The sequence below is a fragment of the Hyperolius riggenbachi genome, chromosome 8, assembly GCF_040937935.1.
Source record: "Hyperolius riggenbachi isolate aHypRig1 chromosome 8, aHypRig1.pri, whole genome shotgun sequence".
NCBI lineage: Eukaryota > Metazoa > Chordata > Amphibia > Anura > Hyperoliidae > Hyperolius > Hyperolius riggenbachi.
In genome coordinates this window covers 29,900,023-29,922,206 of record NC_090653.1, presented here as the reverse complement: position 1 = coordinate 29,922,206, position 22,184 = coordinate 29,900,023, and the positions used below count along the sequence as shown (strand labels likewise).

At 44.7% G+C, this 22,184-nt stretch overlaps 2 protein-coding genes across 5 annotated transcripts in view; both read left to right on the top strand.

Annotated features, from left to right (window-relative positions):
• Positions 1–662: 662 nt before the first annotated feature.
• On the top strand, positions 663–4,210 carry LOC137528062 (carbohydrate sulfotransferase 6-like). 4 transcript variants are annotated; one of them, XM_068249313.1, is made up of 3 exons: positions 663–884; positions 1,202–1,294; positions 3,167–4,210. In XM_068249313.1, exon 3 carries the CDS (start codon positions 3,244–3,246, stop codon positions 4,138–4,140), a length of 897 nt encoding a protein of 298 aa, XP_068105414.1. In that variant the 5' UTR covers positions 663–884; positions 1,202–1,294; positions 3,167–3,243; the 3' UTR covers positions 4,141–4,210. The 4 variants fall into 4 exon arrangements, with proteins under 4 accessions (XP_068105414.1, XP_068105412.1, XP_068105413.1 ...); XM_068249311.1 differs by having other exon boundaries at positions 2,984–4,210; XM_068249312.1 differs by lacking the exon at positions 1,202–1,294.
• Positions 4,211–5,470: 1,260 nt separating this feature from the next.
• LOC137528061 (carbohydrate sulfotransferase 4-like) overlaps positions 5,471–22,184 on the top strand; it is a 67,577-nt gene continuing 50,863 nt past the window's right edge. The window contains exon 1 of the mRNA XM_068249307.1: positions 5,471–5,533. The gene's annotated coding sequence lies outside the window, so the exon portion shown is untranslated. The remainder of the gene's footprint in view (positions 5,534–22,184) is intronic.

The window sequence follows — 22,184 nt, the reverse complement described above, 5'->3', positions numbered from 1 at the left end:
GATGGGGCCAGTGGGTGTGGGCGGAGGGCAGGTGCGCGCATGCAAGCAGCGGGTGGGTGCGCGCACGCTGACATGAGGCAGTGGTGGCGGTGAGAGAGACCTAGAGCCCGTTTTTTAAATGGCCTTAGGTCTACTAACATACTATATATATATATATATATATATATGTTCTCTTTATTTTTTCCTCCTCTCTTTATCTCCTCTTTTCTTTTCTTTTATGGTCCCTGTAAATTACTTGTTAGGTTAGCTTTTACTTATATGTTAGGAGTGGATAAACGCCTAAATAGGTCTTCAATTTTTTAGTATTTAGGTAGTGTGTGTGTTATGATAATATATGTTATATGTAGGTAGAAAAAACCAAAGTCTTGTAAAAGTAATACCTTTTAATGGCTAACTGATAAAGTTAAATAAGCTTTCTGGGATCTAGTCCCCTTCTTCAGGCATATTTCTAGATGTTAGCTGTAGTAAAACACTGATGCAGGGAAGCTGCATGAAGATGGCAGTTGTACTGGTTGCTGTTTAGCAGTTAGATGTCAGGTGATCAGCAGGCTGGAGCCAGTGAGCTTATGCAAGCAAACATGAAATCTAGCAGGTTTCTGAAGATAGTGAAGCCAAGTCAATCATGTTACATAAGGAGTCATGAATTGACTTGGCTTCACTATCTTCAGAAACCTGCTAGATTTCATGTTTGCTTGCATAAGCTCACTGGCTCCAGCCTGCTGATCACATGACATCTAACTGCTAAACAGCAACCAGTACAACTGCCATCTTCATGCAGCTTCCCTGCATCAGTGTTTTACTACAGCTAACATCTAGAAATATGCCTGAAGAAGGGGACTACATCCCAGAAAGCTTATTTAACTTTATCAGTTAGCCATTAAAAGGTATTACTTTTACAAGACTTTGGTTTTTTCTACCTACATATATTGTTTGGCTAACACGGCACAGAAACATTTTTACTACTATGATAATATATGTTTAAATTCTGAATACCAATGTGCAATATAGTTGCGTTTATGTTCCACTGTTTGATTTTTGTTACAAATTTCGATAAAATGTTTAAAAGAGAAAATGTAATTATCCTTCTGTAAAGACATACAGTAGACATCAGAACATTTCCTCTGTACCTGTTTGTTATCTCATACTGTTAATGTAAAACTTCAATCCACGTTTATGACTGACACGCCTTCTGGAATGTAAGTAACATTGATTGGAGAATTCTGACACCAGAGGACAATGGAGAAAGATCCCTAAGCATGCCGAGTTCATTGTCTCCTGGGACTGAAGTGCTGATGTAAGTTACCCTTAATAATTGATGTATATTCTTGATGAGTTTTTTGACATTTGGGTTGTTTCACAAAATTTCTCCAAGTTGAAAAAAAGCCATTTAAAATGTCTTGTTCCTGATTAACGTTGAAATGAACTTTCGTGCCTTCGTTTCAGAACTTTTTATGCTTGTTGGGTGCTTAAAAGTTAAGTCTTTCTATAGATAAAGTGGGACAATTTGCAAAGAAAGTTTTGCTGAATATAAGTGGTTCAAGGGCATAAAGAGATGATTTGCCGATTTGGGAGTAATGCATCATGGGAAACCACAGTTGCTCATGCTCACTTAACCACTTAAGGACCACAGGCTTACACCAGCCTAGTGACCGGGCTATTTGTTCAGGCCACTGCAGCTTTAAAGGAATTGTCAGGCAAAAAAAAAAAAATAGTTTCGCTTACCTGGGGCTTCTACCAGCCCCATGCAGCCATCCTGTGCCCTCGTAGTCACTCACTGCTACTCCAGTCCCCTGCCGCCAGCTAGTTTCTTTTTTGACAACCTCGGAGGTCGGCGGGCCGCATTGCGTCCATTTTTACGCATTCCCGCTGGTGCAGGAACATTAACACATACATTTTTTAGCGTTAGCGGTACCATTGCACCGCTAACACTAAAAAATGTATGTGTCAATGTTCCTTATCAGCGGGAATGCGTAATTATGGACGCAATGCGGCCCGCCGACCCTGAGGTAGGCAAAAAGTAAACTAGCTGGCGGTGGGGGACTGGAGCAGCAGTGAGTGACTACGAGGGCACAGGATGCCTGCATGGGGCTGGTAGAAGCCCCAGGTAAGTGAAACTCATTTTTTTTTCTGCCTGACAATTCCTTTAAGGGCTCGCTGCAGGGCCGTACAACTCAGCACAAGTGATTCACCCCCCTTTTTCTGCATCAGCACACATGATCCCAACAAAGCACGCCCCAGCAGTTCACGCCAACTGGCGTTGGGCAGTCCTGGGGCTGCCACCTTGCGACCGCCAATTGGCATTAGGTGGTCGCAAGGAGATTAAAGGGAGTCTGAAGCTGAAAAAAAAACTGATACTTACCTGAGGAGGGAGAAGACTCTGGGTCCTACAGAGCCTTCCTGTACCCCTCCTCGTCATGTCATTCCTACACTGGCTCTCTCGTTAGCAGTCCCTGACCCATGGGACGGAGACTGCTCTCTTCCGTTGTGGGTGAGCTTTGGTAGTCTTCAGGAGCACTCGGTCTCCCAAAGCTCCAAACCACACTGCGCATACCGAATGCCCTCTCTCACGCACTTGTGCACAGTACAGAGTTGCCGCCTTCGTGAACACTTGAGCTCCTGAAGACTGCTGAAGCCTTCCACAGCGGGAGATTTAAACGGAGGAGCCTGGGGGGAACGAGGGGAGGAGGAGAGGAATTCTTGCAAATACCTTCTGTTTTAAGAAGGCAAAATTACATATTCAGCCATGATTTATAGTAAGAAGGCTTTACAGTCTCTTGTAGCCCTGTGTACTTTCACCATGAGCTATCTGGGTATTCTAGAAAAGAGTTTTGTGACTCAACCACATTATGATTTGTCTACTGTTATTCTCCTTCACTAATCCATCTTTTGTGCATTTTGCTCTTGTTTTTGCAGCTCTGAAATACCAATTTGTGTCTTTGTCTGATTCTGTCCTTTACTTTAAACTTCCTGTTTTTTTTCCTAGCTCATCTTTGCCATCTGAAGATGCCCCTGTACCTCAAAGTTGTGTACCTGCTCTTTATGTTTGCCACACTTTTTGTTCTATCTCAACTCTTTTTTAACAAAGCTTCTTCCTTTTCCTATTCATCCCCCCGTACTCTGAAATGGAACCCTGTGCACCTCCTTATTGTGTCATCCTGGAGATCAGGTTCTTCTTTCCTTGGACAGATCTTCAACCATCACAGTGATGTCTTTTATCTATTTGAGCCTGGACATCCCATCTGGATGAAATTTCAACATAAGAGTTCTGAACAGCTTCATTACCCTCTAAGAAACCTCTTGCACTCTCTCTACAACTGTGATATGTCACCTCTCCGGCAGTATCTTCCTAACGGCGGGAATAATATCAATGAACTGACATTTTTTGCAGAAACTCGGGCTCTCTGCACCCCTCCAGCTTGTTCAACATTCATTCCTTCTGAAGGCTATGATCGCCTCCGTTGCTACCACCGTTGTAGAGACACCTCTCTGGATAAGATGGCAGAGACATGTAGGATGTATAGTCACGTGGTGATGAAAACAGTTCGGATTCTGGACCTTTCTGTTCTTTTTACGCTGCTGGAGGACCCTGCTCTTGATCTACGTATCCTTCACCTTGTGAGGGACCCTAGAGCTGTTGCCTTGTCAAGGACATACTTTATTCTGGATATAGAAGACCACATTGTACTTAAAAAAGAAGGGAATGAAAATATCACAATAAGCAGAGTCATGGAGAAGATCTGCAGATCACAAGTTCACATCAACAATGTTGCCAAAGCAGCTCAAGCCTTGCAAGGACGTTACATGGCCATTCGTTATGAAGACTTGGCTCTTGAGCCTCTTAAGAGCATTAATAAAATTTACAGATTTGCTAGCCTTCATCCGACAGAAGACCTGGAGCAATGGGCTTACAATATCACCCACCAGGAACAGGAAGAGAAGAATGGCGTTATGACATTCTCACGAGAATCTTCTAAGGTTGTTCAACGATGGAGAACTTCCTTGGGTTTTGATTTTGTGGAAGAAATTCAGGAGAGCTGCAAAGAAGCGATGGTTCTGTTTGGATATTTCCCAGCACAATCTAAAAGTGAACAGCGAAACCTGACTCTGGACCTCGTAGACAAGGAATGGTCAATAGATTGAACTGTGGGACTTGGTATACTTAGATAAATGAGAAAGTGCTTAATATTTTCATGCTATTAAAAATAATGACATTGGTCACTTTAACATGTAATTTTTGTTTTTGGATTATGCTAGTGAGTTGATTTACTTTAGATGGCAAGTTCTCTGCTCTGCTGTTACCACTTGTATAAAGCTGGCCACTAACGGTCCAATTTCTAGCGAAAAATCGTTCGAGCGATCAGAAATTCTGATCGGATTGGTTGTAAATAATCTCAGTTGATAGGCACAATCGATAATGAACGATTATAAAAACAATCGTCCGATTGAATTTTCGCCGAAAGAAAATTTGGATTTTCTTGTTGGTCGTGATAGATAGGAAGCAATGATTGGTTAGTTGATGGTGTAGTGAACGATTTTTCGTCCGATCAGAATTTCTGATCGCTCGAACGATTTTTCACTAGAAATTAGACTGTTAGTGGCCACCTTTATAGTGATTCTTGAAGCCTTGTCCACACCCCGTGTCTGTCACATGAAACAAACTTTTCTGAGTATTTTAGGAGACAGGAAAACAAAAGAAAAAAGGGTCAAAAACAAAAACAAAAATATAAATTTGTATATACTTTATTAACCACTTGAGGACCAGAGGTTTATACCCCCCTAGTGTCCTTGTCAGGTCTGGAACACGCTTCAACTTTGGTTGGCCAATCACTAAACAATTTTACCACCTTCATGTAGTATGAGAGTTTAGCTACACAATCTACTCATAGTATTCAGAATCGGTTGAGCGTCATACTACATGTAGGTGGTAAAATTGGTCAGTGATTGGCCAACAAAGGTTGAAGGTGTGTACTAGGCTTAACTCCTTCAGCATGATTTTTTTTTTAATAATGAGCATTGTGACGAGATACACTCTCAGGCTAGGACACACTAGGCAGATTCGCTAGCGTTGCAGAAAACGCATGCATTTTTGCCCATAATGAAAGCCTATGGGCCACATAAAAAAAAAACACATATTTTGCATTTTACAATGTGCGTTTTTCAAATTGCACAACTTGCTGCATATTTCTAAAAAGTACATAATGTATCTCAATGGAGACGCAATGGACTGCGTTTTTTAATAAATAAAAATGATACTGTGATTTACTCTATTAAAAAATCCGCTTTTTCAATGGAGTAACGGAAGAAAAAACACAAACGCACCAAAACCGCATGAAAAAAAGGAATTGCAAACGTATACAAAAATGTATAAAAAGCAAAATGCAGAAAGTGCATGATCTTCTGCACTGCCTATTGTGCCCCCAGCCATAAGGGCACGTTCACACTATGAGCGTTTCTGTTTTCCTTTAGGTGCTTGGGATTTTAGACAGCGCCCTCAAAGCGTTTGTGCAACGATTTCCTATGACAGTGTTCACATGTGAGCGTTTAGTTTTCTTTGAAATCGTAATGGTTAATTTGCATATATTCAGCAGTGTTGCTCTGGGAGACATCTCAAGCTCACTCCAACCTGAATTATCACAAATTCTTTCTGTTTTAGGAAAGCAAACTTTTGTTTTTCTTTGAAATCGTAAACGAGCTACACGTGCCATTTTCTGCGCGCTTTGGCTTGATGGAAGGTTTAGGGAAATCGCAAAGTGCTTGAAAAAGTGGTTTGTATAGAGATTTCCCCAGCATTTTTATGAATAAATACATTGTATTTATTCATTTCCGGGTAAAAGAGTTCACTTCCTGACTGACGTCGGGAAGTGAAAAAAACTAATTGCTCAGCAAAAGCGCTTACAAAAGCACTTTTCTAAGCGCAAAGCGCAGGGAAAAGTGCTTTTAAAAAGCTCAATAAATCACTCAGTAGAGTTGGGCCGAACGGTTCGCCTGCGAAAAGTTCCATGCGAACTTCAGTGGTTCGCGTTCGCGTCCCGCAGGCAAAGTTTTGCGGAAGTTCGGTTCGCCCCATAATGCACCATGAGGGTCAACTTTGACCCTCTACATCACAGTCAGCAGGCCCAGTGTAGCCAATTAGGCTACACTAGCCCCTGGAGCCACCCCCCACCTAATAAAAGGCAGGCAGTGGCGGCCATTAAGCTCACTCGTGTGCCTGCGTTAGTGAGAGTAGGGCGAGCTGCTGCAGACTGTCTCTCATAGGGAAAGATTAGTTAGGCTTAGCTTGTTCCTGGCTGCATACCTGTTCTGTTCAGTTCGCCCACCATACCTGTTCTGTTCAGTGAGCCCACTGGATACCTGCATACCTGTTCAGTGAACCTGCCACTGCATACCTGTTCTGTGAACCCACCACTACATACCTGTATGGTGAACCCACCACTGCATACCTGTTCAGTGAACCCACCACTGCATACCTGTTCAGTGAACCCACCACTGCATACCTGTTCAGTGAACCTGCCACTGCATACCTGTTCTGTGAACCCACAACTGCATACCTGTACTGTGAACCCACCACTGCATACCTGTTCAGTGAACCCACCACTGCATACCTGTTCAGTGAACCTGCCACTGCATACCTGTTCTGTGAACCCACCACTGCATACCTGTTCAGTGAACCCACCACTGCATACCTGTTCAGTGAACCTGCCACTGCATACCTGTTCTGTGAACCCACCACTGCATACCTGTACTGTGAACCCACCACTGCATACCTGTTCAGTTGAACCTGCCACTGCATACCTGTTCTGTGAACCCACCACTGCATACCTGTACTGTGAACCCACCACTGCATACCTGTTCAGTGAACCCACCACTGCATACCTGTTCAGTGAACCTGCCACTGCATACCTGTACTGTGAACCCACCACTGCATACCTGTTCAGTGAACCCACCACTGCATACCTGTTCAGTGAACCTGCCACTGCATACCTGTTCTGTGAACCCACCACTGCATACCTGTACTGTGAACCCACCACTGCATACCTGTTCAGTGAACCCACCACTGCATACCTGTTCAGTGAACCTGCCACTGCATACCTGTTCTGTGAACCCACTACTGCATACCTGTTCAGTGAACCCACCACTGCATACCTGTTCAGTGAACCTGCCACTGCATACCTGTTCTGTGAACCCACCACTGCATACCTGTACTGTGAACCCACCACTGCATACCTGTTCAGTGAACCCACCACTGCATACCTGTTCAGTGAACCTGCCACTGCATACCTGTTCTGTGAACCCACCACTGCATACCTGTACTGTGAACCCACCACTGCATACCTGTTCAGTGAACCCACCACTGCATACCTGTTCAGTGAACCTGCCACTGCATACCTGTACTGTGAACCCACCACTGCATACCTGTTCAGTGAACCCACCACTGCATACCTGTTCAGTGAACCTGCCACTGCATACCTGTTCTGTGAACCCACCACTGCATACCTGTACTGTGAACCCACCACTGCATACCTGTTCAGTGAACCCACCACTGCATACCTGTTCAGTGAACCTGCCACTGCATACCTGTTCTGTGAACCCACTACTGCATACCTGTTCAGTGAACCCACCACTGCATACCTGTTCAGTGAAACTGCCACTGCATACCTGTTCTGTGAACCCACCACTGCATACCTGTTGTGTTCAGTGAACCCGCCACTGTATACCTGTTCAGTGAACCTGCCACTGCATACCTGTTCTGTGAACCCGCCACTGTATACCTGTTCTGTTCAGTGAACCCGCCACTGCATACCTGTTCTGTTCAGTGAACCCGCCACTGTATACCTGTTCAGTTAACCCGCCACTGCATACCTGTTGTGTTCAGTGAACCCGTCACTGTATACCTGTTCTGTTCAGTGAGCCTGCCACTGTATACCTGTTCTGTTCAGTGAACCCACCACTGCATACCTGTTCAGTGAACCTGCCACTGCATACCTGTACTGTTCAGTGAACCCGCCACTGCATACCTGTTCTGTTCAGTGAACCCGCCACTGTATTCCTGTTCAGTGAACCCACCACTGCACTCTCGCCATGGTGCGCACCAGTCCAGCACGGCCGTCACTACACAAACAGCTGTTTGCGGTGCGTTACACGGTGAGTTTGGTGTGTCAGTGTGAAGCAGTACCTTAATTACACTACCTGATTGATGTATACACATGCAAGATGTTTTAAAGCACTTTAGGCCTGTCATTTAGCATTCAATGTGATTTCTGCCCTTAAAACGCTGCTTTGCGTCAAATCCAGATTTTCCCCGGGGACTTTTGGCATGCATCCCACTCCTCTACCTGGGGGTCCAGGTGTTAGACCCCTTGAAACATCTTTTCCATCACTTTTGTGGCCAGGATAATTTTTTTTTTTCAAAGTTCGCATCCCCATTGAAGTCTATTGTGGTTCGCGAACTTTTACGCGAACCGAACCTTACGCGGAAAATCGGAGGTTCGGCCCCACTCTATCGCTCAGGGCTTGCAATAGCGCTGGCGATTTATAATGTGAACATTTATTGCTTGAATTGCTTGAACTTGTTTATCTCCTAACATATGGGTTAGCCAATACTGAAAGACCTAATTGGTTTGATTAGTGGGTTGGAGATCAGTGAACAACACTGGAAAGCAACTTTTTTTTATTGATAAAGATAATTTAAATTTAGGTCTGCTTAATAATGCAATAAATGCAATAATAATGCAATACATGCAATAATAATGCAATAAAGAGACAGCCTCATGTACCACTGGGGTGTACTTCACCTTTACATACCGTGTTTCCCCTATTATAAGGCCTAGGTTCAGGGCCGGTGCTACCATAGAGGCAAAGAAAGCAATTGCCCCAGGGCCCCCAGAGCCTGTAGGGGCCCCCAGTTTCAAAGGAAAAAAAATACACATTTAAAAACTCGCTGACTTTAATGGTTAATAGCAAATCCACCTTAAATGCTAGAAACCACAAATTTGCAGGAGATGTTAAGGAGATCATTGGGAATAAGAGGAAAAAAGACCTTATAGTTTTTGAGAAAATCAATTTTAAAGTTTCGAAGGAAAAAAGTTTACCTTTAACCTTCCTGGCGGTAAGCCCGAGCTGAGCTCGGGCTATGCCGCCGGAAGGCACCGCTCAGGCCCCGCTGGGCCGATTTGCATAATTTTTTTTTTTGCTGCACGCAGCTAGCACTTTGCTAGCTGCGTGCAGTGCCCGATCGCCGCCGCTACCCGCCGATCCGCCGCTATCCGTCGCGCCGCAGCCGCCCCCCCCCCCCAGACCCCGTGCGCTACCTGGCCAATCAGTGCCAGGCAGCTCTATGGGGTGGATCGGAATCCCCTTTGACGTCATGACGTCGATGACGTCGGAGGGGCTGGGGGGATGCCGCTGAGCAGCGGCTATCATGTAGCGAGACTTTGTCTCGCTACATGAAAAAAAAAAAAAATTAAAAAATAAAAGATTTGCTGCCCCCTGGCGATTTTTTAGCAAACCGCCAGGAGGGTTAAATGCGGTAACTGTCACTTTTAGTAGCAAACCTAACGGTAGTGTAATTTTACATGTATCAAAAGAAAGAGCAATGAATTTCCTGATGGGGTTTGGAAATTTAAAAAAAATGATGCGAGGTCCCCCCTCCTGAAACTTTGTAACCCCTTGTCCCCCATGCAGGCTGGGGTAGCCAGAATGTGGAGCTCCGACTGATTGGGGCTTCACACCCCGACTACCAGCTGCAAAAAGGTCCCTTAAACCACCCTGGCGTTCTGATTAAATCGCCAGGGTGGCTGCGGGAGGGTTTTTTTTAAATTAAAAAAAAAATATTTCATGCAGCCAACTGAAAGTTGGCTGCATGAAAGCCCACTAGAGGGCGCTCCGGAGGCGATCTTCCGATCGCCTCCGGCGCCCAGAATAAACAAGGAAGGCCGCAATGAGCGGCCTTCCTTGTTTTGCTTATATCGTCGCCATAGCGACGAGCGGAGTGACGTCATCGACGTCAGCCGACGTCCTGACGTCAGCCGCCTCCGATCCAGCCCTTAGCGCTGGCCGGAACTTTTTGTTCCGGCTACGCTGGGCTCAGGCGGCTGGGGGGACCCTCTTTCGCCGCTGCTCGCGGCGGATCGTCGCAGAGCGGCGGCGATCAGGCAGCACACGCGGCTGGCAAAGTGCCGGCTGCGTGTGCTGCTTTTTATTTGACTAAAATCGGCCCAGCAGGGCCTGAGCGGCAGCCTCTGGCGGTGTTGGACGAGCTGAGCTCGTCCAGACCGCTCAGCAGGTTAATGACGATTTTGTTCTGGGGTATCTGTTGGAGGCCCCCCAGGTTTATTTTGCCCTGGGGCCCCATTGTTGCTAAAACCGGCCCTGCCTAGGTTATATTTCAAGAATGCTTAAAGAGAACCTGTAACAATAAAAATGTCCCCTGTGGTACTCACCTCGGCAGGGGGAAGCCTCAGGGTCCCAATGAGGCTTCCTGCTCCCCTGTAGCTGCAGGCAATCCAGCGCTGGCTCCTCTGAAGGCTAATATATATACCTTGCCTGGCTCCAGCGGGGGCGCTGTTGCAGCTCTCAGCACGGAGATAGGCGGAAATAGCCGATCTCTGTCGGGGTCCGCTCTACTGCGCAGACGCCGGAGACTTGCGACTGCACAGTAGAGCGCTCCAACAGCAATCGGCTATTTCCGCCTATCTCCGAGCAGAGAGCGGATGCTGCGCCTGCGCTGGAGCTGGGAAGGTAAATATTTACATCCCTGCCATTCCGGGAGCTTTTTTGCCGCCGCTGTGGGACCGAGGTGGATGGGGGAAGCCTCGATAGGATCCGGAGGCTTCCCCCACCCGAGGTGAGTACCCCCCAGGGGAACTTATTCTCATTACAGGTTTTCTTTAAGACCTAGCTGGGACGCTTGGTGTATGGGGAGGTGTGTGGTCTCTTACCGCACCTCCCTTGCGGCTGCGTCCCCCTCCATTACTAGTAACCTTTACGGTGTCAGCGGCGGCATAATATTCAAGCTGTGAGGGCGCCCTTTGACCCTCACGCTGACACTACGCAGTACGCGTTGCCGGCTCTGCGCTGACGCTCTCCTTATGTCATCATGTGCGCCCGGCTGATGCGTTCCAGACGCACATGATTATGACAAGAGGATAGCGCCAGCGCAGAGCCGGCGTACTGGTTAGTGTCAGCATGAGGGTCAAAGGGCGCCCTATCACTCTACCTTCCGACATAACCATGTGACTAAAATCAGTGAGGCTGATCATACATACACATGAGATAAAAGTCTTTGGAAAATGAAAGATCACAGACCAATTTAACCCCCTTCCATGTAGTATATGAGAGCCATATTCTGCGCAGTCTATTCTATTGAGCTGAACTCCCCATCAGATAGAAATCTTTGCAAGATGCTGCACACAAAGATGCTGTACACATGCAACAGATCAGTATCTGCAAAAGATCTGTTCCTGCAAAATGCATTCATAGTCTATGATATCTGCAGATCTCATACACACCTTGTTTAACAGACAATCATCTGCAGATCAGATCCACCAGGATGGATTTTCAGATCTGCAGATGATTGTCTGATCTGCAGATGAATGTCAGTTAAACAAGGTGTGTATGAGATCTGCAGATATCATAGACTATGAATACATTTTGCAGGAACAGATCTTTTGCAGATACTGATCTGTTGAATGTGTACAGCATCTTTGTGTGCAGCATCTTGCAAAGATTTCTGTCTGATGGGGAGTTCAGCTCCATAGAAAAGACTGTGTAGGTATGGCTCTCATACTACATGGAAGGTGGTAAGATTGGTCTGTGATCTTTCATTTTCCAAAGACTTTTATCTCAAGTGTGTATGCAGCATTAGTTTCAAAAGCACTTAACAAATGTCAGTTGCTCAGTCCAATTGCGAGAATAGAGTGCAAACAGTTAGGGGAGTCGACCTGCATGTTTTATAGAACCTTTTCAGGGAGTGCTTTTGTAAAAAATAAATTACATACTGAGAATCCTCCATGAAGAGATGGACTAGTCAACAACCTTTCAGTTATGTCCAATCTCTACTAACTAATGTCGGTGACAGAAACATGGGTAAAAAGTAATTTATAGCTCATTTTACTCTGGAAGAAACAGTCCTCTTATTTTTTATGTGTTTAAATGTATTTTAATTTTTTCATTTTTTTTAAAAAAATTGTGATAGTAGTCGTCCTTTAACCCTTTTTTTTATCCTACATAGTAAATGTAAAACGTTTTCACAGGCTATGACTATGTCCTCATATGACCCAGCCAATGGACAAACAGTAGGCAGTGTTGATGAGGCTTTATATTCATGTATTTTATCTGTACAATTTTTCTTTACATAAAGCATCTCATTTTATTTTAAAGATTTTACAGCCATTATCATGTTTTTATACACAACTGTAGTGTTATTTTATGCATTTTATTTTAATGGAAATACTTAATTATTATTTTTTTTTTCATTCCCTTTAGCTTATTGGAACATCAGATTTTATCTTTTATTTTTTTTAAATAGTAACTGTTGGGCATAAAATCAAAAATCAATTCTTTATTTTTATCTGGTAAACAAGTAATAAGGATGCTAACCAGGCAATCCAAAAGGTAAAATCACTATTACTTTTCTTGTTGATAAATTATAATTCCCCAGTTTATATGACTCTTATTTGGTACACAGAAAATTTGGTACACAAAAGAGAAGTTGCAGGGCATGCTGGGTGGTCCTTTTTTGCTTCTCTACTTTCCCTCAGACTTAACTAATGCAGCCTGATTGCCTGAAGCCTCTTTCCCTCCTATTTTCCCCTCCCACACCTCTGTTCCTCTCTGATTGCCAATATTTCTCATGCTGAGACAATGCACTTTCCAGGGCCGGATTACCGACCAGGCAACAAAAGCAGTCGCTTGGGGCCCCATTTAGAGTCAAAGGGGCCCCATCAGCACATAAACCAGCCCTCGCCATCCCGCCAGCGGTGGCTGGATGGTATAATGGTTAAAGGGACTCTGAGCAGTGCAGTAACTATGGAAAGATGCATATCATTTTAAAGCTCTCTTTCTCCTCTTTCCAATGATATATAAACCGCTGCCCTATGCCTTTTAGTTTTCGCTTTTTTCGCGATCAAAATCGCGGCCACGGCAATTTCGATCACGAAAATAGCAAAAACTAAAAGTTGTAGAATGGAAGTTTATCTATCATTGGAAAGAGGAGAAAGAGAGCTTCAAAATGATATGCTTTTTTCCATAGTTACATTGTATTACACAGGACGACTTTTTTCCAAAGTCGGCAGCTCGATTCAGCACAATGCAATGAAATATAAGGAACCCAGGGGGATATAATTACAAAATCATGCTGGTAGGTGTGAAGATGTAATTAATTAGTTGTGGGTATGCTTAAAGGCATACCCACAGGCACTGCCCGGAGTCCCTTTAAAGGCTCTGCCTCTGACACAGGAGACCATGGTTCGAATCTCGGCTCTGCCTGTTCAGTAAGCCAGCACCTATTCAGACCTTAGGCAAGTCTCTCTAACACTGCTACTGCCTATAGGGCGCGTCCTAGTGGCTGCAGCTCTGGTGCTTTGAGTCCGCCAGGAGAAAAGCGCGATATGTTATTTTTCTTGTCTTGTCAAATGATGCCGTGCGCTGCTGATTGTCTTCAGAGCCAGGCTCTCCTCCTCCTGCTACTGTGCGCTCTGCCACTGCCCACTCCTCCCTCCCTTCCCACAGAGAACCACAGCTGCAGCAAGAATGATAGCAGCAGATGGCAAACGCTCACTCACCTATCCATGATCCAAGCGATACAGATCTCGTCATCTGAAACCCATCTGTCTCTTCTACGGTGCAGCCGCTCACTGTAAACTTCCAGATTCTCAGATCAGACAGGAAGTAGGAAGTGGTAATAGTAGTAGTAACAGAGCGGCAGCACCCTAGAGGAGACAGATGGGCTCCGGATGACGGGACCTCTATTGCTTGGATCGCAATAGGTGAATGTGAGTCATCTGGTGCTGTCATTCTCCCCCCCTCCCCGCTGCGGCTGCCTTTTCTGCTGGACTATCGTATTCACTGGGATGGAGGCTGCATGGTGGCTGTCTAGTTTGGGAGGAAATCTGTTGTTCGTGGTGGGGGTGGTTATGTAATTCTGTCTGGGGAACGGCTTCCGGTTTGGCGGTGTCCAGAGCTTTCTGTTATTGCCAGGCTGGAGATGCAGGGGGAAAGTGCTGCTGCTGTGATATCTGGCGCCCTCTTCACAGGGGTGCCCCAGTCCCTGAGTGCACATGTCCCAGCCATTCATCTCTCACTCTACATTTTGCCGCTGCTATTCCCTGCATTGTGCACCCACAGAGGAAAGCGGGCTGTTGCCCATAGCAACCAGTAACTCGGCTGCCCCGGTGTGTGCGGCATGTTGCTGTGCAGCTACATCTTCTGATTCTATTACGACATGATGGGGGGGGCCCAAATCAGTTACTTTGCTTAGGGCCCCATTTAGCCTTAATTCGGCTCTGGCACTTTCTATAGTGAAGGGCGAGCAAATCAGGCAGAGGAAACTAAGGGCGGATATTACATTCAAAATAGCCGCAGTAAATATGGAAACTGTGTAGAATAAGATTCTCTACTTTTCCATCATAAAATTCACAGGAATCATAACATGGACAGTGCAATACACATGTTATGTAAGTAGAGCAAGTATTTATCTGCTTATATATTTGTTTTGTTTTTCCTGAGATAGTTACATAGTTACATAGTTATTTTGGTTGAAAAAAGACATACGTCCATCGAGTTCAACCAGTACAAAGTACAACTCCAGCCCGTCCCCTCACATATCCCTGTTGATCCAGAGGAAGGCGAAAAAACCCTTACAAGGCATGGTCCAATTAGCCCCAAAAGGGAAAAATTCCTTCCTGACTCCAGATGGCAATCAGATAAAATCCCTGGATCAACATCATTAGGCATTACCTAGTAATTGTAGCCATGGATGTCTTTCAACGCAAGGAAAGCATCTAAGCCCCCTTTAAATGCAGGTATAGAGTTTGCCATAACGACTTCCTGTGGCAATGCATTCCACATCTTAATCACTCTTACTGTAAATAACCCTTTCCTAAATAAATGGCTAAAACGTTTTTCCTCCATGCACAGATCATGTCCTCTTGTCCTTTGAGAAGGCCTAGGGACAAAAAGCTCATCCGCCAAGCTATTATATTGCCCTCTGATGTATTTATACATGTTAATTAGATCTCCTCTAAGGCGTCTTTTCTCTAGACTAAATAAACCCAGTTTATCTAACCTTTCTTGGTAAGCGAGACCTTCCATCCCACGTATCAATTTTGTTGCTCGTCTCTGCACCTGCTCTAAAACTACAATATCTTTTTTGTAATGTGGTGTCCAGAACTGAATTCCATATTCCAGATGTGGCCTTACTAGAGAGTTAAACAGGGGCAATATTATGCTAGCATCTCAAGTTTTTATTTCCCTTTTAATGCATCCCAAAATTTTGTTAGCTTTAGCTGCAGCGGCTTGGCATTGAGTACGATTATTTAACTTGTTGTCGATGAGTACTCCTAAGTCCTTCTCCAAGTTTGATGTCCCCAACTGTATCCCATTTATTTTGTATGGTGCTAGACCATTGGTATGACCAAAATGCATGACTGTACATTTTTCAACATTGAATTTCATCTGCCATGTATGTAATGCATGTATGTAAATAGCAACATTGCTCACTACTGCATCTACTAGGTCATTAATAAATACATTGAAGAGCACTGGACCCAGTACAGACCCCTGTGGGACCCCACTGCTAACAGTCTCCCATTTTGAGTACGATCCATTGACCACAACTCTTTGTTTTCTGTCCAATAGCCAGTTTCCTATCCATGCACACACACTTTTCCCCAGTCCTTGCATCCTCAATGTTTGCACCAGACTTTTGTGGGGAACAGTGTCGAAGGCCTTTGCAAAGTCCAAGTATATCACATCTACAGCATTCCCAATATCCATATTAGCATTCACTACCTCATCAAAGCTGAGCATGTTAGTCAAACAGGACCTGTCTTTAGTAAACCCATGTTGATGCTGAGAAATAAGATTATTTTTTACTATGAAGTCATGTATAGTATCTCTTAGTAACCCCTCAAATAGTTTGCATACAACTGATGTTAAGCTTACAGGTCTATAATTTCCTGGATCTGATTTTTGCCCTTCTTAAATAATGGGAAAACGTGGGCTGTATGCCAATCCACTGGGACTCTGCCAGTTGCAAAAGAGTCACAAAAGATAAGATAAAGGGGTTTATCTATAACTGAACTTAATTCCCTTGGGACCCGAGGATGCATGCTATCCGGGCCAGGTACCTTGTCTATTTTTAATTTATTTAGTCTTGCCTTCACTTCTTCCTGCGTTAAGTATTTAATATTACAGTTAGAAGATTGAGACTCTTCTGCCTCTGTAATTTGCAACAGTGCTGTTTCCTTTGTGAAGACAGAAGCAAAGAAAGCATTTAATAACTCTGCCTTACCTTGGTCTTCCGCCATTGAGTTCCCACCCTCATCCTTTAGGAGTCCTATACAGTCAACCTTTCTTTTTTTAGAGTTGATGTATTTGTAAAACTTTTTTGGGTTAGATTTGATATCCCTAGCGATTTGATTTTCAGCTTCGATCTTTGCCAGCCTAATTTCTTTTTTACAATTTTTATTGCACTCCTTATAATTGCTTAGTGCAGCCTCGGTCCCCTCCTGTTTTAGGACCTTATAGGCATTCCTTTTCCTCTTCATTTTATCCCTAACCTTTCTATTCATCCATAGAGGCCTTTTTTTATTCCTAGATATTTTGTTTCCATATGGGATATACATACTACAAAATTGATTGAGTATAGTTTAAAAGCTTGCTCACATGAATTGCCACAGAGGCATTAGGTAGCTGCTGGGATCCATGTACAGCTGAGTGAAGGCTATGGGGGTACTGGGTGCCATGTGGCTGTGGGCGCAGCAGGATACCATTTGGGTGCGGGATATATGGGTGCAAGCTATGGGTGCCATGTGGCTGTGGGCGCAGCAGGATACCATTTGGGTGCGGGATATATAGGTGCAAGCTACTGGGGGCTATGTGGCTACTGGCTGGGTCCCATGTAGGTGCTGGGTGCAGGTTATGAAGGTATTTGGTGTCATGTTAGGGCTGTTTGAAGGCTATGGGGGTAACTAGGTGCCATGTGGGTGTGGGCTATGTGGGTGCTGGATGCCATGCGGGTGTGGTTTATGTAAGTGCAAGCTACTGGGAGGAGCTATGTGGGCGCTGGGTACCATTTGGTTGCAGAATATATGGGTGCAAGCTACTCCAGGCCATGTAGGTGCTGGGTGCAGGTTATGAAGGTATTTGGTGTCATGTTAGGGCTGTTTGAAGGCTATGGGGGTACTAGGTGCCATGTGGGTGTGGGCTATGTGGGTGCTGGGTGTGGTTTATGTAGGTGCAAGCTACTGGGAGGAGCTATGTGGGCGCTGGGTACCATTTGGTTGCAGGATATATGGGTGCAAGCTACTGGGTGCCATGTAGGTGCTGGGTGCCGGTTATGAAGGTATTTGGTGTCATGTTAGTGCTGTATGACAGCTAAGGTGGGTACTGGGTGCCACGTATGGTGCGTGATTTATGACCACCTTAAAGGGACCCCGAGCAGAGGAATAATATGAAAATCTGAACTTACCTGGGGCTTCCTCCAGCCCCCCATAGCCCTCTGTGTCCCTCTGTGTTCTCTGGGTCCCCTCAGTGGTCTCACTGGTGGCTCCGTTAGGTGCGTGATTTCGGACGAAGTTGTGCGCAACTGCGCCTGTGTGGCCCATCTGTGCACTCATCTTGACCATGCACCTGTTGCCGTAAGCGTCCTGCACATGCGCAGTTCAGTCTTTCTAGAACTGCGCATGAGCAGGATGATTACGGCGACAGCCGCGTGATCGAGCCGGGGGTGCTGATGAGCCCTCCATGCACCGTTGCGCACAACTTCAGCCGAAGTCAGGCACCTATCAGACCCGCCAGTGGGACCATAGAGGTGACCCAGAGGAGGCCAAGGAACCTTGTGGGCTATGGGGGGCTGTCCCAGGTAAGTTCAGATTTGCATTTTTATTCCTCTGCTCGGGGTCCCTTTAAGACACAGATCTTGTATGTGTTAAATAAAGAAAGTGAGATTGCAATCAGATATACAGTTTTACTGCTAGCCAGATAGATATATTTTTATTGCTGATTACTAGATATATAGATTCATTGCTTAGATAGATAGGATGTTGTGTAGTGTAGTGTACTGTATGCTCCTGTCCCTTAATCTAGCGCTGCTTATCTGAAAGTTTCAGTCGGTGTGTTAATTTACAAAGGAAAATTATTGGGGTGCGCTAGAGTATATTAAATTTCTGTACCCTCATGGAGGGGAGCCACCCTCTGTCACAATGATCGACTAGCACACAAACTTACAGAGGATGTCTTCAAAACAGTATCAAAATTTTATTGAAAAAAGTATCATAAACAACCCATTACCTGACCCTTTCCCGCGTACATCAAAAAAGGGCATCGGGAAAAAAGGGCGTGTGGTGTAAACGATAAGCAGTTTATCGTTTATAAAAAATATTGTGTAGAATTTCGTTTACAAATAGTGTTTTAAGAATTTATAAATCATTAAATAATGTGTATGAAATCGGCAATTCTTAAAACGTTAATCTTCCCTGTTTCTAAACTGAAACTTATAACTACGTTTGTTAAAAACCCTCCCTGTACCTATCCCTAACCCCTAGACCCCTGGTGGTGCCTAAACCTAAGACCCCCCTGGTGGTGCCTAAACCTAAGACCCCCCTGGCGGTGCCTAAACCTAAGACCCCCCTGGTGGTGTCTAAACCTAAGACCCCCCTGGTGGTGCCTAAACCTAAGACTCCCCTGATGGTGCCTAAACCTAAGACCCCCCTGGTGGTGCCTAAACCTAAGACTCCCCTGATGGTGCCTAAACCTAAGACCCCCCTGGTGGTGCCTAAACCTAAGACCCCACTGGTGGTGCCTAAACCTAAGACGCCCCTGGTGGTGCCTAAACCTAAGACCCCCCTGGTGGTGCCTAAACCTAAGACCCCCCTGGTGGTGCCTAAACCTAAGACCCCCCTGGTGGTGCCTAAACCTAAGACCCCCCCTGGTGGTGCCTAAACCTAAGACCCCCCTGGTGGTGCCTAAACCTAAGACCCCCCTGTTGGTGCCTAAACCTAAGACCCCCCTGTTGGTGCCTAAACCTAAGACCCCCCCTGGTGGTGCCTAAACCTAACACCCCCTATGGATAATAATGTTTTACAAACATTAATAAATAAAACATTTAAATAAAAAAATGTAAATAATTTTTTGGGGTGGATAATAATGTTTTAGAAATGTTTTAGAAATAGTGATTTAGTATCTTTATAAACGTTATTCGTCACGGGCTCATTTTGTAAAGTTAAATCATCACAAGCACAGTTATAAAACCTTAAAAATCTCTGGGCGCCGTTTGTAAAACGTTAATAATCTCCGGCACCTTTTTTTCCCTGTCCGGCGCCCATTAAATGATATTTATAATGGGAGTGAATGGGGCGCCCTTTTTGTCCACTTGTCTCATGCGCCCAAATCTCCTGCTTACCCCTTTCCCCCCCTTAAAAAAGTGAATAACCAAGTCAGCTAACTTCACACACACTCACCCACAAAGCTCACACAACACCGACTGGGGCTGAAGATCCATTTAATTTCCATTCGCTTTAATGATCTCTCGTAGTCACCACCTCTTGGTGATTTGGTAAAGTCTTAAGCCAATGTGTTGTAAGACACAAGTAAGCTTTAGGTTATCAGGCTTCAAATTCAGCATGTAGTGTAGTGGGCTTCACTAACATGCATGGCATTTGCATCTATGTGGCAATGATTTAAGGCATACATATGGAGGAGGTGTGGTGTAACAATACCACCAGGGTCGGACTGGGACACTGGAGGCCCACCAAAGAAATTTCAACCTGGGGCCCACACATCCCATGATTGCAGTGAAAAAAGGGCGTGACCATGCACCGGAAGGTGGGAGTGGTCATGATGTATTATGGACAGGGCCAAATGTACATGATCTTATCAGCATTGTAATTCAGAGACACTGCTGCCCAGCAAAACTTTGCATAGAGTCCCCTCCTTCAATATAAAGTAATGTTCTACTTTGCAGAGGTTGCGACCGCATCGGGGCCCTCGGGCCAAAGGGGCCCCAAAGAGCCCTCCCTCAACTACAGTATTACCTCTCTGTTGGTCCGTTGCTCATAATAATGACTTCTATATATACTTTGAATATTGGTAATCATTAACAAGCTATTTCCCATCCCCTTCTTGCACCTCTGACACTGTAGTTGCCATTGGCAGGTTTTGGTGCGTCATATCAATTGTTATGTATAGAGTGCCTGGGGGGCCCCATTGTAAAATTTGCATCGAGGCCCACAGCTCCTTAGCTACGCCACTGCTCTCAGCATGAGTGATTACAGCACTGAGAAGAGAATTTTTGTGCTGCAGGCAGCAATTGGAGCTCTGTCAGACAAGGAGGCGGGGGGGCCCACCAGAGACCTGGAGGCGGGGCCCACTGAGGGGAAAAACTGTACCACTGTGGCCCAGTCCTACCCTGAATACCACTGCTTAAAGCTGCGATTGAGCTTTGCTCCCGGGAATGCTGTTTTTGATAAATAGACTGCCTGGCACTTTCTTGGTACAGAGGCATAAGGAAGTTTTTCTATCTGTTTAGAGCTGGAACATCAAGTCATGCTTGTGCCGGTCGGCTGAAATATTGACTGTTGATCTGGTCTTAAGGTTGCTACAGAACTGACATCATTGTGGCTATGTGGAACTTGAAAAAGTGCTATGATAATTCACCCAACTAATCTCCTACTATAGACACTCTGCTTTTGGAACTTTAGTGTATGGGGAGCAATGAATCCATCATGATAGAGTTGGCATAAACAACCATTAGCAAGCCTAGCTAGCCAATTGGGGATTGTTCAAATTTGGAACTTTGTGTGTTCAAGGGGTGACTCCCTAATGCATAAGCCCCAATCGGTGTTGTGTGAGCTTTGTGGGCGAGTGTGTGTGTAGAGATGAGCGTAATGACTTAATTACGATTTCGCGAAATTTCGCGTAATTAGTGTAATTACGATTATGGCCGTAAGTACATAATCATAATGAAGAAGGATTTTGCGAAATTCCGCGTAAGAGTAATTTTGGCATTAAAGTGGGTATCGCGAAATTACGTTTGCCTTGCATGCAACCGTTTGTAAGCGTAGTTACATAACGTAATTTCGCGATAGTTCATATTACTGTAAGCGTTAATTTTCGCGTTGTTTTCACGTTACGGTGGGTAGCGCGAAATTATGTTTGCCTTGCATGCAAACGTTTGTAAGCGTAGTTTACACCCTTGAACTGCGCATGCTTAGTTTTTACATTATTTAACGCGAAAAAGCATTTATATGCGGAAATTTGTTAGTGTTCGTCTGACTACCGCTGATTCGCTTCTGATTGGCTAATGCGAACAAGTAATTTTTTATAGCTAACAAGTAATTACAAAATTCGTGAAATTACGAAGAAATGCGAAATTACGGGATGGTTTAACGCGAAATTACGTTATGAACGAAACGCGAAATTACGCATTGAAAATTACGCTTATGGTATTTTCAATTACGATTTTAATGGCAATTACGCTACCATAATTTCGCATCGTAATAGCAAATTTCGCATGCGTAATTATAGTAACGCGAAATTTCGAAAATTTCGGCTCAACCCTGTGTGTGTGAAGTCAGCTGACTTGGTTATTCACGGCCATGTTTTTTAAGGGGGGGAAAGGGTTAGTTAATGGGTTGTTTATGATACTGTTTTCAATAAAATGTTGATACTGTTTTGAAGACATCCTTTTTAAGTTTTTGTGTTATAGGCACCAGTGTTTTATCCTGCAAATATCCACTGGCACTTAAAGAAGAACTATTAAAGAAACTGTCCTTCCGTAATCCCCACATACCTATAAAGCTTTTAGCCAGGAACAATAGAAAGCCAATGAAAGGTCAGATCACACTCTGTGTGAAACAACAACAACCTTGTATCAGCATGTGTTGGCGTCAGGGCTAGAGCTGTACCATGTAGATAGGTTTCGTTTCTCTGCCACAATTCACAGAGGAATGATTTACTGTTCACAC